Here is a 24,720-nt window from a genome sequence, read left to right as displayed (position 1 = left end):
AAATATAAAATAATCTTGTTATTGGTTTCTTTGACAACAGAATCCGGTCCTAAAACAATATTCCTAAAATAAGTCAACAATACTCATCCCTTTTTATGTTCTGTTCCCCAGATAATGCAAAGCTTCAATGTGTATTTTCTGTTCTTTTCTAGTGTTACTACATACACATTTAAAAGCAATCTTTTTAGAAACTTATCAAGGCTCCACTCGCTAATGAATCGGTTTAAATGTTACTCACACGAGAGCAGAACATATTACATCTTTTTTCATGACATTCCACCATCTGAAGTCCTGTAACATCATCTTTTGTACTAGTGCAAGAACATTCTCTGCAATCATCTTCCCAGGTTTTCCCAATGGGGTAGACAATGTTGTTGTGCACACACACCTATGGAATACAACAATTAATACATGAAAGGACACAATTCTAGAAGTAGGACACAATTTTGGTCCTACAAGACTGGTTTTTAAGATATGACACCTACGATACATTTTATGGAATATGTTGAACCCACTGGAAATGTTATTGGTCTTAAAACTTGTGACACTATTCAAGAAAGGAAAATAAACACAGCCAAAGCTGCTATTTTGTAAAAGAATAAATACAGAGATTTTTATCTTTCAGTAGAGTTGTCCAGGGTCTGACTGTAATCCAATATTTAGAGAAGAGGAGGGGGGGGGGGGAAAGAGAGAGAGAGTCCTGAAGAAGGGACCGTGCACTCAAGATGTTTTCAGCTGACCTGATAAAAGGTATTGTGTTGAGCTACAAACATTCATTCGCTTGTGTCCATAGGCCATCACAGCTACAACAAAAGCACTGACATCTCTTACATTGCACAATTGGTAGCTTTTACAGCATGTTATTAAAGAGATCAGCACCTTTTTATTTTATAGATGTATAAACTGAGTCACAGAGAAATATAACAACTTATGCAAGGTCATGAAGTACTGAGGAACAGAAAATAAAACTCAGATCTCCTGAGCTGCAAGACAGTGTAACCTTAGCTAAGTTGTAAGATAAAGATTTCTCTAGTGGACAGGTTACACTGCCTTGCAACCTCTCTTCTAAGCAACCTCATCATAAAGGTTAACACAGTATAATAGCTTATAAAATGGTTGGCAAAATTAAGTTTAGGTCTAAGATGTTCTTAAATATCTCAGTAAAGTTAGTATATGATTGAAAGAATGCAATTCCGAAAGACAATAACTATACAGATCCAAATGCACATAGCTGCATTACCCAGAAACAAATTACAAATTTCAGAATTATCTCTGAAATTTGTAATGCTTGAACGACTTTTAAGGTTGGCTAGGTATATATTCATCTGAATATCTCAAAGTCACAAAAAAAGGGTTAGTTATGTCTGAATAAAATGCCCAGTGTGACAGAACCACGTATTTCTCTTGCATACACGTTAATCAAAAGTGCCTTTGTATCATTATCTCATACACTGCTTTGGAACTTGTTTACATCTAGCAATCCATCTACTGTAGTACTGTCACTCCTTGTATAAAAGACATCATTCTTATCTGTGGAAAGTGTAGTTCATTCCCCTTACCCTGTCTGGAATGCAGGTGGTAGATATGCAGCCACAGTCATTAGTGAGAGACCTAGATAAATACCCAGGAGGGCAGCTCACTGTTGAGTTCATACAGCTGCAGGTACATTCATATTTATCACAGCACTCGGTCTTCTTAACAGTCAGTTTTCGATGCGGTGGGCAGGAAGGACTTTGAATTAAATTGCATGCTTCTCTGCTACAGGCTAGCAGAAAAAAAATGAGTATCACATTAAGTGCACAGCATTTCAGAGCACTGCAGCTGAACAAAGACAGTTCTCCAGTGAACAAAGCAGTAATTGTTACTGTAAAGCATTACACAACTACTTAAAGAATAAGAAGTAATGCAAATATAAAAGACCTGGGTCAAAGACAGTGCTGCAGGTTCAGGAAAAGGTCTTATCCTGAGAAAATATTCTTCTCTCACATACAATTGAAAAGGTTTATAAAATAAGCAAAAAAGTCAGAAAATACACATCCAAGACAGCAGCGTTTCTCTTTTCCTTAAATCAAAAGTGCCAATGACATCCTTCTGGCAAAATCATTTCACCTCCATTGGCTCCAAAATGAAACTTTTCAGAGGGAAAAAAGCAACGCCTAAAGGAATTTGTCAAATGCAATATATCACTCCACGTTAAAAAGACACCTTACCACATGTATAATTTGGTCTGCATTCTCCTGGGTTGGTGAGGGCAAGCTGCTGGCCAAACTCACAGACAGGGGCAGGAGGCAAATTGCAGGAGACTAGATCACAGACTAAAAAAGTTGAGAGAGTGTTTAAGACAATGCATGATTAATAATCCTCAAGAAAACACATGTGCACCCCTATTAAGTTGTTTTCCTTATATTCATTTGCCCTCCTAAAATCTGAAATAAGATAACGTACAGTAGGTTAGAACTTGTTTTCAAAATAGCTCAGGGAACAGGTTAGGTTTGGGTTACATGTATTAATGTTCTAATGTTGTACTTAATTTTTAAATATAGATCATTCAAAAATATGTACTTGAAAAAGACCCCTTTCATTTAGATGAAAGAAAGTTCCCTTCCCTTCTGCATCCTTTATAAAGGAGCAAGTTGCATGGGAAGTGAACATAGTTCTTGTCCTCAGGAGGGTTCCTTCCCCTGCCCATCATGGTCATACAGTCATTCAGTGGTTTAAAAAAACAAGTATTATACTGGCATTAAATAAAAACATGAATTCTATGTCTTCAAAGCATCTGGTAAAAATATGTAGCACGAAGATCCCAACATGTTGTGAAAACCTACCGCACTCATACTCTGGGCAACACTGTCCAGGAACCCTGCGCAAGCGAGGAACTTCACAGGGACCACATTCAACAGCTGGAGTAAGAAGAAAACACCCACAAAATGAGTTTGGATAAGAACTAGCCAAATAGGCAACAAAAATCAGTTCAAGTGAAATCATACTTGGAGCTAAACCAATTTACATTTGGCAGTAGGGCAAGGTCGGACAGTGCAGTTTACTCTCCTGTTGTCAAGACACGTGCAGATCTTGCAGGGTTCATTGATGGGAATCCATGTTTCCAAGTGCTGCATGAAAAGAACAGTTAGAAAATAAGGGTTCTGATCGGTGGTACGCTGGTGATGGGAGTGGGGGAGGGTGAACAAAATTAAACTGAAAAAACAGAGGACTACATACAAAATTGGTTGCTTGTTTTGTTAATGGTAAGAACCTAAGGAGATACATAATTCTGAAATGACTGTAGTGCATCAATTTAGCAAGCGATGTAAAGAATGCAGAATTGGGATGAGGAATTATTATTGTTTTATGTATGAAACATGCTCAGATGTTATAAATGTAATTGCAAGCTATTGTAAGTAACAGTGTAATCATGGAACTACATACCATGATAGGATGTTCAGTGCTAATAAGGGAAACAGTGATATTTTGGGAAATTCACAGAAGTGGTTGCTTTCCCAAATTAGTAGTACTTAAGCACAGAGAAATAAACACTGTATTTTTTTGATTAAGAATATCTGAGGCCTCATCACTTGATTTCCCAGTGGACTGCAGACTGGATGAATACTGTATCAATCCCAAATCAGAAACCATCCTTCCTTTGGTGATTACCTAATGGTAATAAGCACGTTGCCAGAAATTACCAGTGAAGTGTACAATTAACCACTGCTGCCTCTCATGAGAGGGAGGTTTTAAAAATGTAGTTGTCTGTTGAGGACTACATTTGACATCCACGTGAATAGGTAAGAGTGAAGATGCATTATGGGACAGTTAAGTAAATCTGTACAATCAATCCAGGTTCTGGGTGAGAACTTGTAGAATACATTAGGGTGCCATGAAGGGAAAAGATGTCATCCAGAGAACTCTGGAGTGTTTTTTAAAAATAACAGCCTGTTGAGATCATTACTAATAAGAAGAAAGAAAAGCAGCATCTAAGCATACTGCCACCTTCACCTGCAGGTATATATGCACCTTAAAGCCTTACAGGCTTACTTTTACTGTCTGAAAAGACAGTAAAAATGGTATTTTACTTTCAAAGGTTAGCAGTATGACAAGGATAAGACAAGAGGCAAGCTAGAACAAGACAACTAGGGGTTTAACAAAGCTTAGAAACCAAAGCACATAAGATTAACTAATCTGTAAGAAAGGTATTCTAGTCAAAGAAAGCTTGCATCAACATATTGCTACCGAAGAACACTTTCTCAGGACTTGGGAAAAGCATCTCCAAGCCCTCTGCCAGAGCATTCAACGGACTTCGGGTAAAAAAAAGTCCTGAGAAGGCAGCTGACAGAGAATACCCACATTTGGAGATGGTGATGTGAAATACATTTCAGGACATAGCGAGAATCACAGCATTTGTTCTAACACTTCCATCAGCTTCAATCTTCTGGCAAGTTTTTCCTCAGTGTAAGTAAGATCCTCTCTCTGGTACCAGAAGAAATGACAGAAGATAACACTGTGCTATACAGAGCTCTATACTGGCATTGGTGTTCCGAGTCCCATAAGACCAAGCACCTATCTGATGTGGAAAGGAATATGGGAGAACACCTGAGGGAAAGAGGGAGTTTCAGGAACTGCATTGTCTGATGTACTGCTCACACTGCTAACTCCATGATGACGGAGATGCGGAATGGCTGTGTGAGCTGAGCTTCCCTGGCCCTGTGCCTGTGCATCCACATGGTAGCTGCATCTAAGCCTTGCCATTGAGATGTAGAGGTTTTCAGAATTAAAACTCCATTAAAGAGCATGCAACAATTCACATGAATTTTAGGACTACTGTAGCAACAAGTAGGCAGGTATCACTGCAAACATTATTTTCGAGACACGCACTGAGCTTCTCTCCACAAGGACTTGAAACAATTATTCAAACGGAAATTGCATCACATTGCCTGAGGATTTGGGGCTTTACAGTATACAGACCCTGTGCTTTAATCTGTGCATTTGCACTAATGATTTCATATAGAACCATAATAAAATGACTTGGGTTTTTAGGCTCAAAGGGAATTGTGCACAACTAATTTGAGTTTAGGGCAGTGATTACATACACTGCAAGTTGGGGGGGAGGGGGCAAGAGAAATAATTGTATTTTTTCCTGTTCCTCTTATTATAAAGTCACTGGGGGGGTGCAATTGGCTTTTACCAACTCTATTTAAGTATTATACAAATCTAGAGTTACTGTATTTAAAACAAAAAATAAAAAACTAAAACAGAACAAAAAAATCACTGTCTAATGTATGGAGATTCTGTAACCTTCAAATGTAAGTTTGTAAGAGCCATATGTGCTCAGTCCTTCAGAAAAATCTAGCCTTTCATTTTGGAAAACATCACCTGGATCACACAGTTGTGGAACAGAAGAACACACATTTTTTATGTGATTCCTTCTTGCTTCCAAAATCCATAGTATATGTTGGGCAAGGATGCTATTACATTCCCCTATCATTCCCTTGCTCAGCAGTAGGAAACCTTCAAAAATCGTATTTACTGAAATGCTAGTCACTTAGCTGTGCTATGCTAATACCAGCAGGTGGCACTAATGAATAAACCATTGGACAGGACGATCCCTGTGAACAAGAAGGTCGTGCCTGTAGTAGGTGCCTTCTTTGTGCTAGCAAATCTCAGAGGTGTGTGTGCCTATTGCACGGGTCTAAGAAAAAATAATGCAAATCTGTAGTTAGTGCCTCTACTGTATTGGCCAAGTAGTACCTGAAATACTTCCTTCAGTAAGCCAGACATATTATTTGCAGGTATCCTGTCACCTAAAAATAGTATTTCCTCTGTAAGTTTGATGCTTTTGTCATTATGTTAGTTGGTGCAAATAGTATTTGAGAGAGATGTTTTTAGCCACAAATGGTGGCTTTTCCTTCTTTTGTTCTAACCATCAATGTTAAACATTTGTTGCTGGACTGTGAGCCTAAATGTTGTGCATGAAAAATGAGGTTATTCAGAGTACACATATTCATTCACTTGTAAAAATCTACCTTTTTTCCTAAAGAATAAACTATCCAATACCACATACCATACATGGAGATTTCTGTTCCTTACTGAAAGTACATGGTATAAAAGAGAACACTCTGTGAAACCAAGTATGATTAGTAGAATAAGACCATCCAAAAATAATACAAATCTAGCATCCATAAAATACTGAAAATAAAGGCCCTTCCTCTTAAAGTCCCCTAACAAAGTTGAAGATTTAAGAGAACTGGATGACTTCAATAAGACAGCCCAGAGTTGATCAGCTGGGGCTGAAGAGGAACAATCCTGATGTAATTTGGAATAGGGAATGTAACTAGGAGCTTGTGCACTCATTATGTGATGCTAAAGGAGAAAATGAACAGCCTCCAATGGCAGACTGGCACCTGGCACTGGTACCTCTTCCTTATTCCATTTTGCTACTGAATGGCTTGAAATTAGCTCCAGTAAGTGGATTTTAAGTAAAAATAATATAATACATTTCATAAAAGGAATGATCCTCATCTGCCCATATTTAATGTCCAAAAAGGAAGAGGGTCTAATATGACTTGCATAAGGTGAGCTTGCTCTCACTGCTCAACATCAACCACTTTACAAAGACAACACATTTCAGTCGTTTTGAGCAGGGATTCCAGTTTTGTGATTAATTCTCATTACTGGTAAAAGCCTACTGAATGGATGTGTTTATCTTGGTAAATGGTGACTTATGCCATCCCTCTCCTCTTCTCTCTGGCCTTATCTCCACACAGATTTGTCATGTGTTTCCAGGGCCATAGAGTCCCCGCTGTGAATTTTACATCGAGCCTAGCCAATTTCACAGTAGGGGAGCTACTTGGGGCTGACAACTGGTCAGTTATGAAGAACTGAGCTAAAAAATAAAATGTCCAAAGTGGAAAGCTTAGAAAGGTACAAACCCCAGTCTCTCACAAAGGTAAGCTGATAAGTATATATCTACCTGGTGGTGTGTGCCATCTTCACTGATGCACTGTGTGCAGTCTTCTTCAGCAATACAGCTGTTGTTGAAAATCACCTGTCCATTCGGACAGAAGCAGCCTTCTGTGGGATAATCTTTGCAAACACTGAGCTCTGTACTATTCTCACAGTGCTTTATGCAGGCTTTGTTGCAGTGATCATATATCAAATATGTGGGACATTTCATTGCTGTAGGAAGACAGAAAAAAAATCTTGTTAGAAGAGGTCTGAAATGCAGAGCAATGTTTTCACTCATGTTTTCTTTAGAATTCTGTCCATTTTTTTTGAAACTGATCATCATGAATATACTTTGTTTTCTTCAGATATTAACAGCTATGAAAAATATGTCTTTAAAAGTATCAAAATCTGTAAAATAAAATGATTGAAGATACATGCTTAAATTATAGTCCATGCAAAAATCAAGCCACATTTTTAGGTCATATGAATCAGAATAACACTACTTACTGTAGCAATGCTACAAGCGCTTACATTAGCTGAACATCTTGTCAATTTTTTTTTCAACACTACAGACGTCAGAATTTGGAACCATCTTTCTGTGTATCAGAGAAGTATTGGTTACAGTGCTGGACTGGGAGACATCCAGGATAGATTAGAGTATTAAATAAAGAGTTTTTGACAATTTGTAGTGTTCCTAAGCTATTAAAGCAAGCTCAGAAACAGAATATATAGGTACAGAATATCAGAGAGGTTGTGGAGTTTCCTTCTCTGGAGATATTCAAGGCCCACCTGGATTCAAGGCCCTGTCTAACATGTTCTAGGTAACCCTGTTTGAGCAGGGGTTTGGACTAGATGATCTCCAGGGGTCCCTTCCAACCTTACTGATTCTATATTCTATGATATATGGGTACTTCAAAAACAAAACTTGCTGGATTAACTGAAATGCCCAAAGTCGAAGTAAATTGCATTTCCTAAGCTAACACACAAAAGTTTATTGATGAGCTCACGGCATTGAAATTGTCATCTCTCAAAGCAAACATAAAACTAAGGCTGCAGCCACTCAAGGAATAGGGACACAAATTCTCTACTGCATACTGCTGTAACCTGTTTAATTGTTCTCTACAGCTTCCATTAGAAAAGATGCTTTCTCCTATCACAGATTGTCACTTTTGTGAGGTTTATAAAGCTTTTTGCAATCCCCTGACAAAAGATACTTAAAACGATTACTGAAGGAAGACCTGAGCTCCAAATCAAACAGGCATTCATCAGTTGAACTGTCTACACATACCACAGCCAAAGAAAACTGAAAATGAAAGCCTTTAAAGCTAACTCTGCTCTGTTTTGGGCTATGCTAAATTCAATTATTTCTGGTGTGTTGGCGTTATGCATAGGCATAGCTATCACATTTTAGAAGATGCAGAGGAACTTGAACAGCTCCAAGAACTTGATGAGGAGTCCAATACCATTATGAAATATTTTGGTTGGATTCTGAAAAGACGAAAGGATTATCTAAGCAAAATAGGACAGATTATATAATTTGAGAATCTTGCCTACGAATAGCTATGTGAACCATAAAATGTTTTCCAGAAAAACTCATTCCCATAAACAATTCTTCTGAACACAAGATGATTACAGTAAGCACCAGTGCTTACTGCCTGTGATGATCTCACTTCAGCTCTAATGAATACCTGTGAAAATACATCCACATCATCTATCAAGGTAGCATTTAATCTACTTTCTTATTCCAGTGACAATAAGTATACTCAGCACACTGGCTTTCATCTTGCTTCCATACAGTAGCCCTAAAGCAAATCTCATAAACCTCTGCACAAAATTAAATTATTTTAGGGTTTAATACTGATGCCCTTTAGTCTCAGTAAATGGACGTCTTCCAACCAAAATCAATACTAATGGTAAAGTCCTTGAAGTATTTTTAGAGCCCCTTTTCTTTCCTCCTCTTTAGCTAGCATTAGGGAGTCAGGTGTGTGAAGAACACAGTGAAAAACACAATCCTGACTCAAGAGAGGCTATAAAAAAAGCCTGTGTTTCTGCATAAAATAGCAATGTGTTTTTAAATAAAAAAGAAGGTAGCTTCATTTTGCAAAAGAAATATAAAGGAGCTGATGTGAATGCCCTTGTCAGAAGTGTCTTTTTGGCCTTGGTGACATGGAAGATGAGATATGCATAGGCAGTATCAGAAGACAGGATAAATTCCAACAGTGCCCAGAAAATCATTCAAAAATAACACCAGGAGATTGTAGAAAACCACTCAGACAAAATGCTGTCTTTATGCTCCAGAGATCGTATATGATTTACAGATAACTCAGCTTTTTGTACGGAAACTTTAGCCAGAGATATGGAACGTAAGGATCCCCACAATCAGCCTCTCAAAGAAGTATTTCAATAAGCCTTGCTATTGGTGGGCTATTTAAGTGTCTGCTCACCTTAAATGCTTATTGTTTCTGACTTGAAAGGAAAAGACAACTGTAAGTCTAGCTAATGGGAAAAAATAAAAATGAAAACTAAGTGATTAGAAGACTAATTCTTCTGCCAAATTAGTTTCAAATGAAATCTACCTCAAATATTTGTCTGTCTGATGCATGCTATAATCATTTGTTGATATTATATTCTCAGTTTTTGGATCCACTGAAACATAGCTTCCTCTTCCAAAAAGGGAATAGTAAATGAAAAGCTGGAAGAAACAGTTTGCTGTAAACCTACAATCAGCATATTTTGAAGGGTCACTTGGCATATTCAAGTATTGAAATTTCTACAGCTGGTTATCTTCCCTTTGAAGTATTCTAGCTATTCTTAGTAGATATTGCTTGGGAGAAAATAACCTCTGTGAGGATCTACAGAAAGTGTGTGTCCAGGTCCATCAAAATAAAATAAATAAATTGAGTTCACAGTGGAAGATTTAGAATGATAGTTTGCACTGGGATATACCCTGACTTCGTGGTTCAAACAGATCAGACAAGACAAAGCAGCTTTGGTTAAAGTCCTGAGTGGAGATTCAGGGAAACTGGATTCATTTTTTCAAGCCTGTGGTACATGAAGAAAGGCAGACTTCCCTTCAGATGACAATGACACTGCCTCCTTATCAGCAGTATAATCTAGTCCAAATTTGGTAACTGGCTAACTCTTGAGGTCACTTACTGGCTGAGGTTTTGCCTCACCAGACTGTTACATGCAGCAAAAAGTACAGTTAAAACCCCAGGGATTCTGAAGCTGGAGTGAATAATGCACCAGGGCAATGACAACAGTGCATCAGCTATTGCCATTGTTATTCAATATCCCTGCAATTCTCAGGCACAGCTTTGTTAAACGTCCTTTAACAGGTCTCCTTTATCCAAAGAAGTATCTGTAGGAGGGGATTTTCCAATGACCTTGGGAGTGGTTTGAGGTCAGTTTAAATTTACCTAGACTGCTACTGCCACCAAAAGGGGCAGTCTCCTCTCTTCCTTAACCTACTCACCTCTGCATGAACTGCCACCTCTTTTTGTAACTGCAGAATAAATATATATTAGTTCATCCACTAAGGGCTGTATAAACAATCCTATTTCCAAATGAATAAAGCTTCCTCTCCACCCAAAGCTGAATCCCAGCACATCTTGGTATCACAGTGCAATGACTTGTTAGAAATCCCTATGATAGTCACATAAAGATAAACCCTCTGGTGTTATTTAAATGGAAACCCTATTCAGCAGGAATTCACTATAGGTAGTGAGCCTGCTTGAGGGGTGCCTTTCTATGCCTCGGAGCTAAATGGCTAGCAGTGGAGGCCACAGGTTACTCCAACACAAGCCTACTAAGTATGGGGACCAGGAAAATACTATGCATTTGCACCTTAGAGTAAGCTTTCCTTCCATACAATGACAAAAAGCTGGATGTCTACCAGCTACTACTTAACATATCCTCTCTTCCAGAAAGGGCCAGTGAAAGCTGAAGAAGTGGAACTGAACCAGCACAGATTGGCAAGCAGGCTATGTCCTTAAGGGATAGTCCAGTATATTCACCTATCCAGGCACAGCACGCAGGGAGGATTTGTGCTGCTTCAGATGTCCCAACATGGCAGGACAAAAACCCGATCAAGCTCTACAAAAGTTATATGGATTCATTTGGGGGGGGGGGAAGGAAGCAAGATAATTTATAGTGATGCCATTGGCTTCAAACATGTAGTGGTAGAATGATTAAGCTGTACAGTCTATTTAGTCATTCATATATCCTGTACATCCTGAACATCCCTGTAATGGCAATCTTATAGTTTGGTAGTTGCACACATGCACCTGCTTGAAGGAGGAAAATGATGCTATTGTTAAGACACTAATGACTAGTTTTATGTAACTAGTGTTAAACTGGAGAGTTCCTTGGCTATCCTAGTACATAGTGTGTAATAAGATAGGAATTTGAAGATTGCAGAGAGGTTATTGAGATACTTCACTGACACTCTGCCTTGGATATTACAATTTGCAAAGTCTAGCTGAAACACTGAGTTTGGAAAAATGCAGGCAATGTTCTTCTTTTGTTTGTCAGTACTGTATTCTAAACAGATCATGTTGTTTCTTAAAAGATTTGGTCTGCAACAGTAATATTCTCCTCAAAAACCTATCCTGGAGAATTATTCAAGACATTAACTGGAGATTCAAGTCAAATTCATATTCACATTCTTCATTTCATATGCTATAATTCATTCAGTCTGAGCTTCAAACAAAACCAACATGTGTGCTGAGCTTTTGTAGCTCAGCTATGCATAATACCTTTAGGATACTAGTTGTCCACTTCTGAGACAAAAAGTATACACGGAGCAAGAGAGAAAGGAAACAAAGCAACAAGAACTGACTATAAGCGCCAATAAAAATTAGAGATAGGAGATGCAAGAAATGTCTGGGACACCAAAACACTATACAAGCATCTAGTCGGAAAGGAAAAGGCTTACCATTCATACATAGAATTGGTAAGGTTGGAAGGGACTCCTGGAGATCATCTAGTCCAACCCCAAACGAGTGGCCCGTACAGGGATTGAACTCATGACCTTGGCACCATGCTCTAACCAGCTGAGCTAAACCTAACCCCATCTCATATACCTGACTAAAAAATCAGAAATACTGTGGGTGAGTATCTGAATGTCTGTAACCATCAGTACAGACAGACTAACATAAGCCATTTCAGAGAATAAGCCATTTCAGGAGTTATTTACTTGCTCTTAACATATATTGCATTTTTGCCAGATCTTTATTTATGCATGCAGTGCCTCATAAAAGGAATAGGTTGTCAGGGGAAAAAAAAAGCAGAAGGATAGAGCAGAAATTCTTATGTCTATAATAATTTCCAGGGAAGAATATACAAAACAACAACCCACTGAATGTACTTATCCTCCTTGCTTCTACTGGGCTCTGGGCATTTGTGAGGCTTATATCCTTCTATACTGTTTTCTCAGAGCAGCTGCAAACTTTTCACCTCCAAGCCTCAAGTGAAACACAATCAGGAGACCCAGATTTGCAATGCAAATTACAGATAGCTTGGCCTTAAAGCTGCCCTGTAACTGGTATACTCTGGAAAGAAAACACTCCGCAAAAAGTGTCCATTTCCCCATTTTTATTACTGTAGAAGGCTAAAATCACCCTGGTTCTCCCCTCACACTCCGAAAGTCTGGGGTCTTGTTTACAATGAGGTGATTTTCAGAAAGTCTTGATGCCCACACAAATATATGCAAGGATAGAGAATCCAGAAAAGTTTTAATTTGTGCCATTGGCACTTGCAACAGATGAAAGAAGCAGAGCAGTTCCACTACGCTAAATTATACCTTTCCCTATCCACCGTGAACAGGCACTCCAATGTCTGTACCAAAGCAACTGTATCTGTGCCTGACACGAACTGGCAGAACTGGAGCAGACCCTTAGTATAGACTTGGCCCCAAGAAGGTTCAGTGGGGCCTATGTTTGTCTGTATACAGCGTTTGCATGCGTTTATTAGGTTATCCCTCTAGTGCTGCATAATAAGTAAAGCTGTGCAATTTCATTACAAACATCTTTTCCATAATATGCAGCCCAGCGGATAACAAACCTATTACCTGACCTGTAATATCACTTATATGGGAAACTTAATCTAGAAATTCAGCCTAATTACATGACATTCAAAAATCTAGAGTTACACAGACAAGCTAGAAACAGCGACAGGAGAGCACCATATCATACAGATAGACATTTTTTACACTGATCCCTCCTCTAAGAAAAGAAATTAGACATCATTCAAGATGCAGACACTACCATTTCTACCATTTTCCAAACTACTTAATTCTTTACAAATACAGATGAAAGGAGACAAAGTTCTGAGGTACTGATGAATAAATATTATGCCTCTTTCATAAGCAGAAATATATCAATTTCTGTATCAATTTTAATGTATTGTAAAATCCTTACGACAAAACTCGGGTGTTCGCCAGTCAGTGCAGATCCCATTTGCCCTGCAAATGTGTGCATAGGAAGTTATCATCTCACAGGCTTCATCCTCATAGCAGCTGTTTTCTTGGCATGCCTCATAGAACATGTTAGGAGAGATTACTTGGTGGCATTCTGCAAACTGAGCAGCGAGCAGGATGCTGCAGTGGCGAGTGGCATGTTCAGAGCATCTGTCTTCTTTTCTAATTTCACAGATCTTGCCTGGTTCTTTCACAGTCCATTCATGAATAAATACACTGCTGTCAGGAGTGACAGAGCCATCACTTAACATGAAGTCATTGGCATGATTCTGGTCACACACCCCTAGGAGGATGAGTAAAAAGAAAATAAGCCATCCATATACAATCAGTAATAAAATAAACCTTGAGAAAACAGGCATAGGGCAGAGAGAGCTGACTGGAGCAGCTTGGTGAACTGCAAGGGGAAGATGAACGAGAGACGCTCTTCACAGCTATTATCAATGTAGACATGAAAACCCTGAGTCTCATTTCCTATTTCTTTATTACACGAGGCAGGAAAGTATTGTATTCCTGGTATCACAGCAATGCTAGAGAATCAGTGAGATCATGGCATCACAAGACAGTGAAAAATTGAGCAAGAGCCTTTAAAATTGTTTTTGTTTTTCTGTTTATGTTTGCTGTTAATTATTTAAACAGTAATGCATATTAGAACTCTTATGAGAGGAAGTAATATTCTCCTTTGCAAGCAGCATTTAAAAGTAATAAGCTAGGAAAAGAAACAGGCTGTTCAAGGTAATTCTGTTAGATCAGCTGCAACCAGTGCAAAGCCAAATTCAAGCTGAACACTAGGCACCCAGTATAGCATCAGCATATTATTAGATCACGTTGGTACAAATTTTTGCTACGTTTAGTGTTTCAGTTCTACTACATGTCTCAGCTTCACAGACAGAACCTAGTGGTGGCTTTTCCTATTTGCTTTTTCTTTCAAATCCATTATCTCAAGGAGAGCATTGCTGAATTATCATAATACATGATTCATAATGCAGTTGTGCCCATTACCTGGTAGGTACTTCTAGAAATAGGTAAAAGATATTGATTAATCCAAATAAACTATGAAATCACTTGGGCTAGACACCTCATCACTGTCTCTCTTTATAGTCAGATACACGAGACAGGCACATCCAGAGGGGCGCTCGACACCTCAAATCTTCCCCTCCTTTTCTACAGACCAAGTGACCAGGATCCCAAACCTGCCTTCATCAAGCACCTGATGTCATGGAAAATAAGTCCAAGTCACATTTCCTACATTTAATTCTAAATTTTACAGTGGTTTCTATCACAGTCTTTGTATTTGCTGATGTTTGATTTTACTGTTTAGCATGTGTGGTCCTTTCCTTAGAAAGCATGCAGGAAAACAGCTCGTATCTTCAAGATCTTTACATTTCATTTCTCATGAGCAAGTGATGTTAGGATCTGCTTATATTACAGTCTCTCCAGAAAACTGCTAAGAGCTCTGAAGCTAAACAAAGTGCCAGTTATTCATACAAAAGATTAGATCATTTTATTTGCAACATTTTCTTAGTTATTGGCAAGATGAACAAAAATAATTAAAATGTGAGGAAAGGACTCATTTTTTCCAGTTTGCCATTTCTCATAGGGGAGGAAACAGGCAGTGTCAACCCAAAAGACATTTTTCCAGAGATTTGTATCTATATGAAGAATACACTCATATTTATATGAGGAACTGATAGGTGGAGGTATATGATGAAATAATACTACTGAAGTGGTTTTTTAAGGCCTCAAAGAATGCTGAGATCTACAAGAAGGATTTTGCAGGCCACAGCATCTGTACTGGGGTAGGGCCTCTCATTTACTTCATTAGTGTTCAGGGTTCTTGATCTCTAAAATACTGCCGTAAGGTCCAGGATGAAAACTGCTGAAATAATGCAGCTCTAGCGCAATAATGCTCTCTACAGTAATGGTAACTTATCTGAGCAAATTTCTCAAAGACAATCCTGATACCCTAGAATTAGCCCTCCCAGGTATATACACTCCTCACAAACTGCTCACTTTCACTTTAAGTATGAGTCTCTCACATAAATGGACATGTATACACAAGAACCATTGTTAAAGCCTCATCAAAACAAAAAACATTTTCTCTTTAAAAAGATGTGAAACAACTAAAAGAGCACAGATGACTAGCCTGTTTTTTTTTTTTTTTTTAATTTTTTTTAACCCTATAATACCTTAAAATAGTGACTGAGCTATTACACTGATGGCAATAGTAGGAAGACCTACACAGATTAGCAATTTAACTACAACAGGGGACCAGCTCAGCTTGAAAGTTTGCAGGTTCAAGATCACACAAATTCCAATAACCTTAAAATTAGTTAAAGCCCAAATAGGAAGCTGTTAAAATCACTAATTTGCAGACTTACCACAGAGTCCATGTGTTCCCGAAGAAAAGCTCTTTGGATTTAGTTTAAGAATAAACTCATTGTTTCTTGGAGTAAACGTGAGATTATGTCCAAGATGAGAGAACTTTATTTCATGCATTATTGCTCCATAGACAGTGACTTCAAAGAAACTGTTAGAATAGGGAATATGAACTCTTTCATCATTAACAGCTACCTGTTTTCAAAAAGGCAAGATCATCACATCAGTTCTAACACACATTTAAAATAAATCCAGTCTTTAAGTTGAATAACATTTTGACCTCATGGGGACTGGAAGATCTGACTGAATCTAGATATAAGAACCAATTTTGCAAGCTGAAATTTTATGCTGTCTTAAAAATGTAGAAAATTATTTAACTTTCCATTCTGTGTATTGTATGAACAACCTTTTCAGCACTTTTCCATATGAGTGCATTCTTTCAGCATCATGTCTATGCAGATTACTGAGCTAATGCCAATAAGTTAAAATGCTCTCTGTGAGAGCATCATTAAACCCCAGCAAAAGCAATGGCTCCGCATCGCCATGCAGAAACAGACCCAGGTATTTTAATCTATCCTATTTTGCTACACAAGAGTCAGAAGAGATCACCTTTTCAGGCTAGCTGATTCCTGTATGTCTGAAGAACCTAGAGACTGGAAATGTATCATACAGAATTTGAATACTTTTATGTCTATAAAATAAATACATACTAAGCCAGCCTGTCTTCTAAGACTGAGGTCCATCCTCAAAGAATTTCTTGCATACAATATCAGAATTCACACCCTAGTTTTTCACCTAGACACAGGTACTAGATAGATTATAGCTTGCATAGATTTGTGAAGAATACAGACTGTTCTCCCATGCATCAAGTGATAATATCATACAAAGGATCTCTAGTAAAAGGACAAGAGGCAATGGGCAGAAACTGAACCACAGGAGGTTCCACCTGAATATGAGGGGGAATTTTTTCACTGTGAGAGTGACTGAGCACTGCAACAGGTTGCCCAGAGAGGCTGTGGAGTCTCCTTCTCTGGAGATATTCAAGGCTCGCCTGGATGCAACCCTGTCTAACATGCTCTAGGTGACCCTGCTGAGCAGGGAGGTTGGACTAGATGATCTGCAGAGGTCCCTTCCAACCTTACTGATTCTATGATTCTATGAAAAGAGAAGCACAGTGAAGTATATTTTGTCTACAGTCCCTGCCTTTCTGGCAGAAGCATCAGAGAGGCACTGCCAAATTCCACATTCTTGACATTGTCATACCAGTACAGAGCGCAGAAAAAGACAATAAATGTGTCTGCCTCATTATGTGAATGTACCTTGTATCATGAAATTGAAATGAGGCATTTGTTTGCATATGTTTAGAAGCATAAGAATAGGCTGCAAGGGGAGCAGAAACTCATGGAGAGGGGGAATAAAATAGAACAAATCTTCCTCACAACTGGAAATTCTATAGCTTGAACAAAGAACATATAGGTATTTCATTGTGTTCAACTTACTGCCATGTCACTAAAGAGTTGAATGGACACACCCTGATGTTTTACTTCAATAGAGTCCATGCAGTTCATCTTTGGTGTTGCTCTGCATGGTCCTTCATGGAGGAGAACTTTGACATCATGTTGTACGTCTTGAAACAAGGTGTAGGAACAGTTGCCAGTCATCTTAAAATTCAGCCCATCAAAAGTGACAATATGTCGAGACGAACTTCCCATGCAGATACCTGCGAATCAATGAAAAGAAATGAAAGCATGAAACAAAAAGTTTGGATAAATTTATAGAGGATCATTTAGCTTGAAGCTTACTCACACCTTGAAAGGCCTTGAAGCAAGTGAATTTTACACATGAGTTTTTGTTCAATTAGGATCAGAATCATGAAAATATTTTGATCAGCTCTTTTTCTCTTTCATAATATATGACAAACTTATCACCTTTCCTCACAAACTTAAATTTCTTTTCCAGTATGATATAAAGCTTGGGTTATCATACGTCATCAAATTCATACAAAGCTAAACAAATGTTAACTCATTTTAAGCAATAGTAACCTCAAGACAACTAAAGCTCTTTTCATGTCAAGTGACTAACGTTACAAGTAGCAATTTTCATTTTATTCTTTCAGAAATTTATTACAGAGACATGCTTTTAATGCCAAAAGTAATGCTTTAATGTTGCTATCAATGTATTTATGGTGGAGAAAAATATTACAAATGCACCTTTTATGAGTAGATGCATCTTCTAAGCATTACAAAATACAGAAGATGACTGAACTAAAAATCGTGGTACATTGATGGAACATTTATATCATAACAGAAATGTTGGCTTTAAAGAGTCTGGATGAATAAATGTGCTTTTATGACATGCTAAAACTTGTGTGAAAATTCTGTATGTCTAACAGATCAAAATCTCTCTACCCAGCTCAGGTACTTCAGTCACTGTATTAGCCTTTTGCAGAAATTGTTCTTAAAACATCCAGTTCTGCAGAGGTTATTTTTAATTAAGATTAGATTAAAATTAACACAAGATTAAGATTAGAACATTTACAGGTTTTTAATCTACTTTTAAAAGTAATCAAGTGTCTTTTGATATAAACTAATTTTCAGAAGTATATTGGGCAGTTCACTCCTCCAAGCTCCATCAACAGCCAAAGATTCAGACCATGAAAAGCATTTAAACACTACTGTAATAATACCTAAAGTTCCAGTTTTTGAGATTTTTGCAAATTTCTGTTTGCCATAAAAGCAAACACAAATAAGCTGCAGAAAGGCATTCATTGTTCAATCAACATTTACAGGTTTTTAATCTACTTTTAAAAGTAATCAAGTGTCTTTTGATATAAACTAATTTTCAGAAGTATATTGGGCAGTTCACTCCTCCAAGCTCCATCAACAGCCAAAGATTCAGACCATGAAAAGCATTTAAACACTACTGTAATAATACCTAAAGTTCCAGTTTTTGAGATTTTTGCAAATTTCTGTTTGCCATAAAAGCAAACACAAATAAGCTGCAGAAAGGCATTCATTGCTACTCTTCCTTTTCTACAGCTACAGCCTTTTAAATTTTCTGGAGTTGAGCTTTTGGACCTTTAATTCAAATCAAGGTAAACATCTTGACTATTTTTCCTTTTTGGAAGCTGAATATACGACTACAGTGCCTCTGCTATGGAGGAGAAGCTTGGCTCAGTCACTGAATTCACATCGAAGCATACAAAATATCCAACAATTGAACCTATCCTTGGTTCAATCACAAAGTGCTGCTCCCAGTGACTGCTGTGGAGCAACACGAACATGGAGCCACAAATCACACCTTCCCTTACCCCCCACCTATAACCATTTCACTGCAGTCAAAGCATTTTTCCAAGCACTAAAGCATGAATCACACAATATTCACTGTTTCTACTCACATATTCAGTGTAAAGGCTTATGGAAGCAGGAAGTGGGGTTTTTTTTGTTATTGTTTCTTTAATACATTTGCTTGATTGAATTCAGACCAAATCCTAAAGCCTAGAGACTGATAAGGAATGAATCAATAGTTTATAGTTTGCTCAGACAAATTTCTTTCTTTCTTTCTTTCTGTTTTTTTTTTTTTTTTTTTTTTTCTCTCTACACCCCACTTTCCAGTTCAGACAGCTTTGGAAAGTGTATGTGAGATTCTCTGACAAAGCATTGTAGCTTTTGTAATACGAGAAATAAGCTTGTAATGGCCCTGAACTTGCAAATATGTTGCATATATACTGCAAACTCCTCAGGCATCAGTAAGATTCTTATTCAAGAGACCATTACTCCAACTGGTGTATGATGTTCAGTTCATCCCACTTCAACCACCTTTGATTTCTACAACGATTTGACAGCTCTGTGTTCTATTCAACATTATGTTTCTGAAAACATTTTAAGTGATGAGGATAAGGGAATATACATGCAAAGAAAGTTACTCACAGGGACACACCCATCGGCAGCCACACATTTCTTCAACCTTAACAGCAGGAAGATTGCTATGGCATACAGGTTTTGGCATCTTCTCACAGTTAATCTGGTGGCTCTCCAGAACTGTGTAATCACCTGGAAAGCACATCACTGTATGACATTGATCCGGTAATGTCCATTTATCACCAGGCTAGAAAGAAGATGTAGATATTTAACAAATGAAAAGAACACAAGAGAAAGAAAAAAAAAACTTGGTTGCTACCACACTCAGCTCTGTAACTCTATAACTTACAGCTAGCTAGTGAAGTGACACTGACAGCAGTGCTACTCAAATTAGTCTTGAATAATTAAAGAGAAATAATAGCTCACAGCGTATTAAGGATTTCACGTACACGAGAAAGTTAAATGTAGCAACACTGCAAGAGATAGACACCAAAATTCCAAGCAAAAGATAATAGTCTAGAATAAGAGATGTTTTGCCACAACAGAATGAAATATCTGGTATTCCATCTATTGTTAGCTTATTCACCCTATAGCATGCATGGATAGCATAGTCAATAAAGAATTCCCCTTAGCTTTTCTTTAAAGGTCAAAGTCTTTAGTTTTTGTAAGTCATAAAATTATTTTAGAAAGCACTCCGAGCACAGATGGTCATGGCACAGCAGAATGTAACAAGACTTCATCCAAACTAGTAAGGCATGGAATACTCTGGTTATTTTATCTACAACTACAAAACTTTTAAAAGATTTCTCCCTTTTTGAATGGAAATTGCTCACTTATTGTATTAAGGTCATTATATAAATCCAATATTCTTATAAAACTAAAAATAAAATGTAAAATACATTCTCGTCTTCTAAAGGACAATCAGTCTAAGTCTTAAAGCTCCAGGATTATAAACTACATATCACAGATCTGGTCACAGTCTGGAATTTCTCAGTATTCATATCTGAAAAAGAGTGGAGCTCTCTGCCCCCAACCCCACTGATCTCTAATACTCACAAATAGGCTCAGTACATTTCAAATGGAACGTTCATCTCTGAGTCTATTCTGCCAAGAACATCAACTCCCAAATGCAGGAAATTGCCCTTTCCAGACCCATAGCTACAGAGGTGAAGCCAGAAACACTATTAATAATGAAGACAATGGTTCTATGCACTGGATGACAGTTTTTGATATTCACATGCAGAAGTGAAGTGCATGGGGAGGGAAGGACATTTCCCAACCTCTCCCTTTCAGCTCATCTGTAGTTCCCACAAAAGAGACAAGCAAAGTGTCAAAATATGTTGGCAGACACGGCATAATTCATGGTCTATTCTTGACACTAGGTGCAAACAAAGAATAATGATGTAAAAGTATTGTTCTGCAGCTCTGAACTAAGAGATACCATTAGTTCTAAAAGAGAATTGTTAAATTTGCAACCATATATTAAATATGAGCAAATTTACTGGGCATTCTTTGTATGTTTTGGGACTTTAAGAGGGAACTTAGTGGCCTAATATTTTTCAGGCTTGTGAACCTAGGGGAAGTGGTGAAAAAGTCATGTGAGAAGCTTCAAGTGTGGGAAAGAATATTTAGATAATAAGAATTGGAATTTTTTAAATTACAATTAATTAATTAATTTTTTAAATTATAATTAATTTAATATAATTAATTAATCTTTTTAATTATACTTTTCTCATCTACAACGCACTGAAAGTGAAACACTTGGAAGGATACATATACAGCTGTGCAAATCTGACCAAGGGCACTTTGGTTGCCATAAATATTTAATTATTTTTATTTCACTCCTTTATAGGAAATCCACTGGAAAATATCTAAGAGTTGGACAAGAAAAATAAAGTACAACACATTAAAACAAAAATGTCAGTTGAGATAGCCAAAGTCAAGAATTCTAGAGAGGAGGAAAACATAGGGACTCTGAAGACAAAGAAAGCGTAAATATCAATCAATATGAAATCTTAGGAGTGAAAACAGGACAGAAAAGAAAGAAAAGGGAGAGATTTTTAAATAGCAACGGATAAGTCAGCTGAAACAGATGAGCCTGCCAGCACACCAGAAGAAGAGTCAGACTTCTTCTCTGAGGGAGTGCTGCATCTGCCAACCTGGACTTATACTCTCTTTCTGTTACCACAAATCACAGCAAAGAAAGTCTTGCATCTTGACTGAATTCGTCAGCTGGCAGCCTTGAACTTAGTCATGATTTTGTTTGATTGTTTGTTCTCTTTAAATCAGGTGCTGAACAATGCTAGAAAAGTTCTGTTACTGTAACTGCTAGTTTACGAACATGATTTTTCCTCCATACAAAGACTAGAAATGCCTAAGACAGACAAAAGTGTACATACTCAATGGTATCTTATAATGGCAGCACTTCATAATGAAGTGATCTGTTCAGCCTTTATGCCTGGTGAAGAAAAGCATGGAAACAAGACTACTGGTAAGAAGTAACTTGGTTAAAAAATCTTCACTAACCATACTCACTCACATATTCTAGCATGCGGCAAATTCAAATCACATGAAAACATACCCTTTTACACAACATGTATTGAGAGCTAAGGAACTTCTTGCCACAGGACATCACTGGAACTAAAAACTTGCATGGATTCAAAGGATGACTGAACAAATTCATGGAAAAGAAAATTCTCCAGAACTGTTAAACACAAGAAGACACCACCTGTGGTGCAGGGACTCCCAAAGCCACAAATTTTTCAAGGCTAGGAAAGTTCTAGTGTTCTTACTTATATTCTTGTGTGACTCCTATTTTTGGCCACCTCATACAGCGGGTTGGATGGATGTTTTGGTCTGACCTAGCACACTCAATCTTCTATCCCTGTGCTACTTAAAGTGATCTTAACCATGAATTTTCCTTCAACAGTCATTTCCAGAGTGGATACAATAACAAAAACATGTAATGAATCCTCCACTTCTGATATTAGATCATATTTACACTCAGATTTTTGATTCTGAAAACTTTGATTTCCTTGAAAACTGGTCAACAGCTCTAGACATCACTTCTCATATTTTCCAAGTGCATGACAGAAGGCCCGCTGGGAGAACTGGCTCTCCTGCACTAACTCTGAGTATCGCCAGAAAATATTATAGATCCGATCTAACAGTTTATGTTTCCTGAATTAGGAAAGGACCTTGATTCTTCACTGCTGTGGATTTGTAGACTATGATGCAAGAGGACAAGAAGCTAATAATGGCACATTATTAGCCAAGAGTCAGTACAGAAATTAAAGGTGCAGGTATTTAGCACTAAAGACAGAAAAGTTTTACTTAGTACTGTAGGCATCACAAGACACTGAACAGTCTGCTCCAAAAGGCATGTGTTACCATGTTTGCAGTGTCTTCTAACTCCTGTTTTTTCTGGCTGACAGAAGAAGTAACAAAAGAATCTCCCAACAGACCACTAACCATTTTAAAGTATGGTTCATTTTCATATGAATTGAGACCTGGCCTCTCTTCTTCCAAAAGCATTTTAACCAGTACAGAAATTATGCTTGAATTGATCACCAAAAAAGTGAAATTTGATTCATGTTTGAAATTCAAATTTAGGCTTCCCAGCGCTTACTTACATGTACCTGTGTCTGTTCCTAGAAACCCAGAGGTATGGACACATGCAATTCAAATGAATAACATGAATTTGGAATTTCATTTGTATTAGTAGATTTTTTTTTATTATTATTAAGAACAGAAGTGTTGAGGTTTTTCAAATTTGATTTTTGTTTTTTTCTTAATTAGGTTGGCAACCTCAAAGCTACAAGGTCATACTTCATGTCTGGTCTAGCTGAAGTTTAACTCCTATGTTATTTGCCTGGCCAGCCAAGGTCAACCTTATAGGACAAACTTTGCTAGAAATATATAAATTTTCCTTTGTCCAGCTAATTCATCAGTATTTTCTTGTTAGCTGCATCCTCTCTTAGAGTTGTAGTTTCTCAAGGGAAAAGTGAAAGTAATATCTTTAATGTATTTAAAATTCAAGATAAATCCTAGGACCTGACTCTTGCTAGAAAATGTGTAAAAAAATCAAAAACTGCGGCATTTCACCTGGTATTGATGGACCTGAACCATTTATAACATCTGTATCACTCCTTTCTCAGAGTGGATTACTTTTGAGAGATCAGGCAAGCTTACTAACATTTCTGAGCGTTTTCTCAGGACTTGTAAATGCTTTTCTGCAAACAAACACTAAGAGCTTTAATTTCTATATATATATATATATATATATATATACATATACATATATATATATGTTTGTAACGTGAAAGCCAGATGGTGGACACAGGAAATACACTTACTTTCTTTATGTTCCCATCCTCGTCTATACATTCTCTGACAGGGTCTGAAAGAGAAAGACAGCTTTTGGCTACCCCACTCCATTATCCAGGCTTTTAAGTCACTAAAATACAGATATATTATTTAAAAATATGCCTTAGATTATAAGAAGCATCCTGTGTTAGACTATGAAAATTCCTACCTGAAGACCACTAGCATTTGTCCAAAGTGTACAAGAGTAACCCAAAGAGCACATAAACTTTGTTACTGTTAGCATTACCTGACATTTACAACAATGTTGCTCCCAAAATACCCTGTGAACAACAGCTATTGTACCAGCTAGGCTGTGAGTCTGCAGTGGTTTTTGTATTGAATACAGCTCTGCCTAGATGATAGTTAATAGAAGACCATGGCTTAGCATGCACGTTTTCTGAGGCAGGGTCTAGCCCTGCTTCTGGATCTTGTTCTAAATCAAGAATATTTTTCGTATTTAATAAGTGATAAGAATTTATGCACATATAAACTTTTAGTATAGATAGAAAGATAGATACAGTTAGTGACCTCAAGATACTTAAGTTGCTGACAGATTTTAAAGATACCAATAGCTGCAACAAGAATACTCAATAAAAATGTTTAAATTCAGGTACAGTATATTCAGACATTACTATGATAGCCAGTTGTTGATATAATCAGTTAGATATTCACAGGGTACCATTAAATCACAGTTTCTATGTC

The 24,720-nt window shown here is 37.5% G+C and overlaps 1 protein-coding gene across 1 annotated transcript in view; it reads right to left on the bottom strand.

Moving 5' to 3' along the window:
- VWF (von Willebrand factor) overlaps positions 1-24,720 on the bottom strand; it is a 138,305-nt gene that overhangs the window by 28,391 nt on the left and 85,194 nt on the right. The window contains exons 33-43 of the mRNA XM_062593145.1: positions 24,009-24,052; positions 19,723-19,900; positions 17,293-17,513; positions 15,796-15,988; positions 13,359-13,700; positions 6,965-7,170; positions 3,008-3,110; positions 2,826-2,900; positions 2,211-2,315; positions 1,560-1,765; positions 239-388 (exon numbers count right to left, since the gene is read on the bottom strand). Of these exons, the coding sequence (XP_062449129.1) occupies positions 239-388; positions 1,560-1,765; positions 2,211-2,315; positions 2,826-2,900; positions 3,008-3,110; positions 6,965-7,170; positions 13,359-13,700; positions 15,796-15,988; positions 17,293-17,513; positions 19,723-19,900; positions 24,009-24,052 (1,823 nt within the window). The remainder of the gene's footprint in view (positions 1-238; positions 389-1,559; positions 1,766-2,210; positions 2,316-2,825; positions 2,901-3,007; positions 3,111-6,964; positions 7,171-13,358; positions 13,701-15,795; positions 15,989-17,292; positions 17,514-19,722; positions 19,901-24,008; positions 24,053-24,720) is intronic.

The sequence above is a fragment of the Rhea pennata genome, chromosome 1 (genome assembly GCF_028389875.1).
Source record: "Rhea pennata isolate bPtePen1 chromosome 1, bPtePen1.pri, whole genome shotgun sequence".
Lineage (NCBI taxonomy): Eukaryota > Metazoa > Chordata > Aves > Rheiformes > Rheidae > Rhea > Rhea pennata.
The sequence above is the reverse complement of the archived record's forward strand: the minus strand, read 5'-3'. Positions and strand labels throughout refer to the sequence as shown.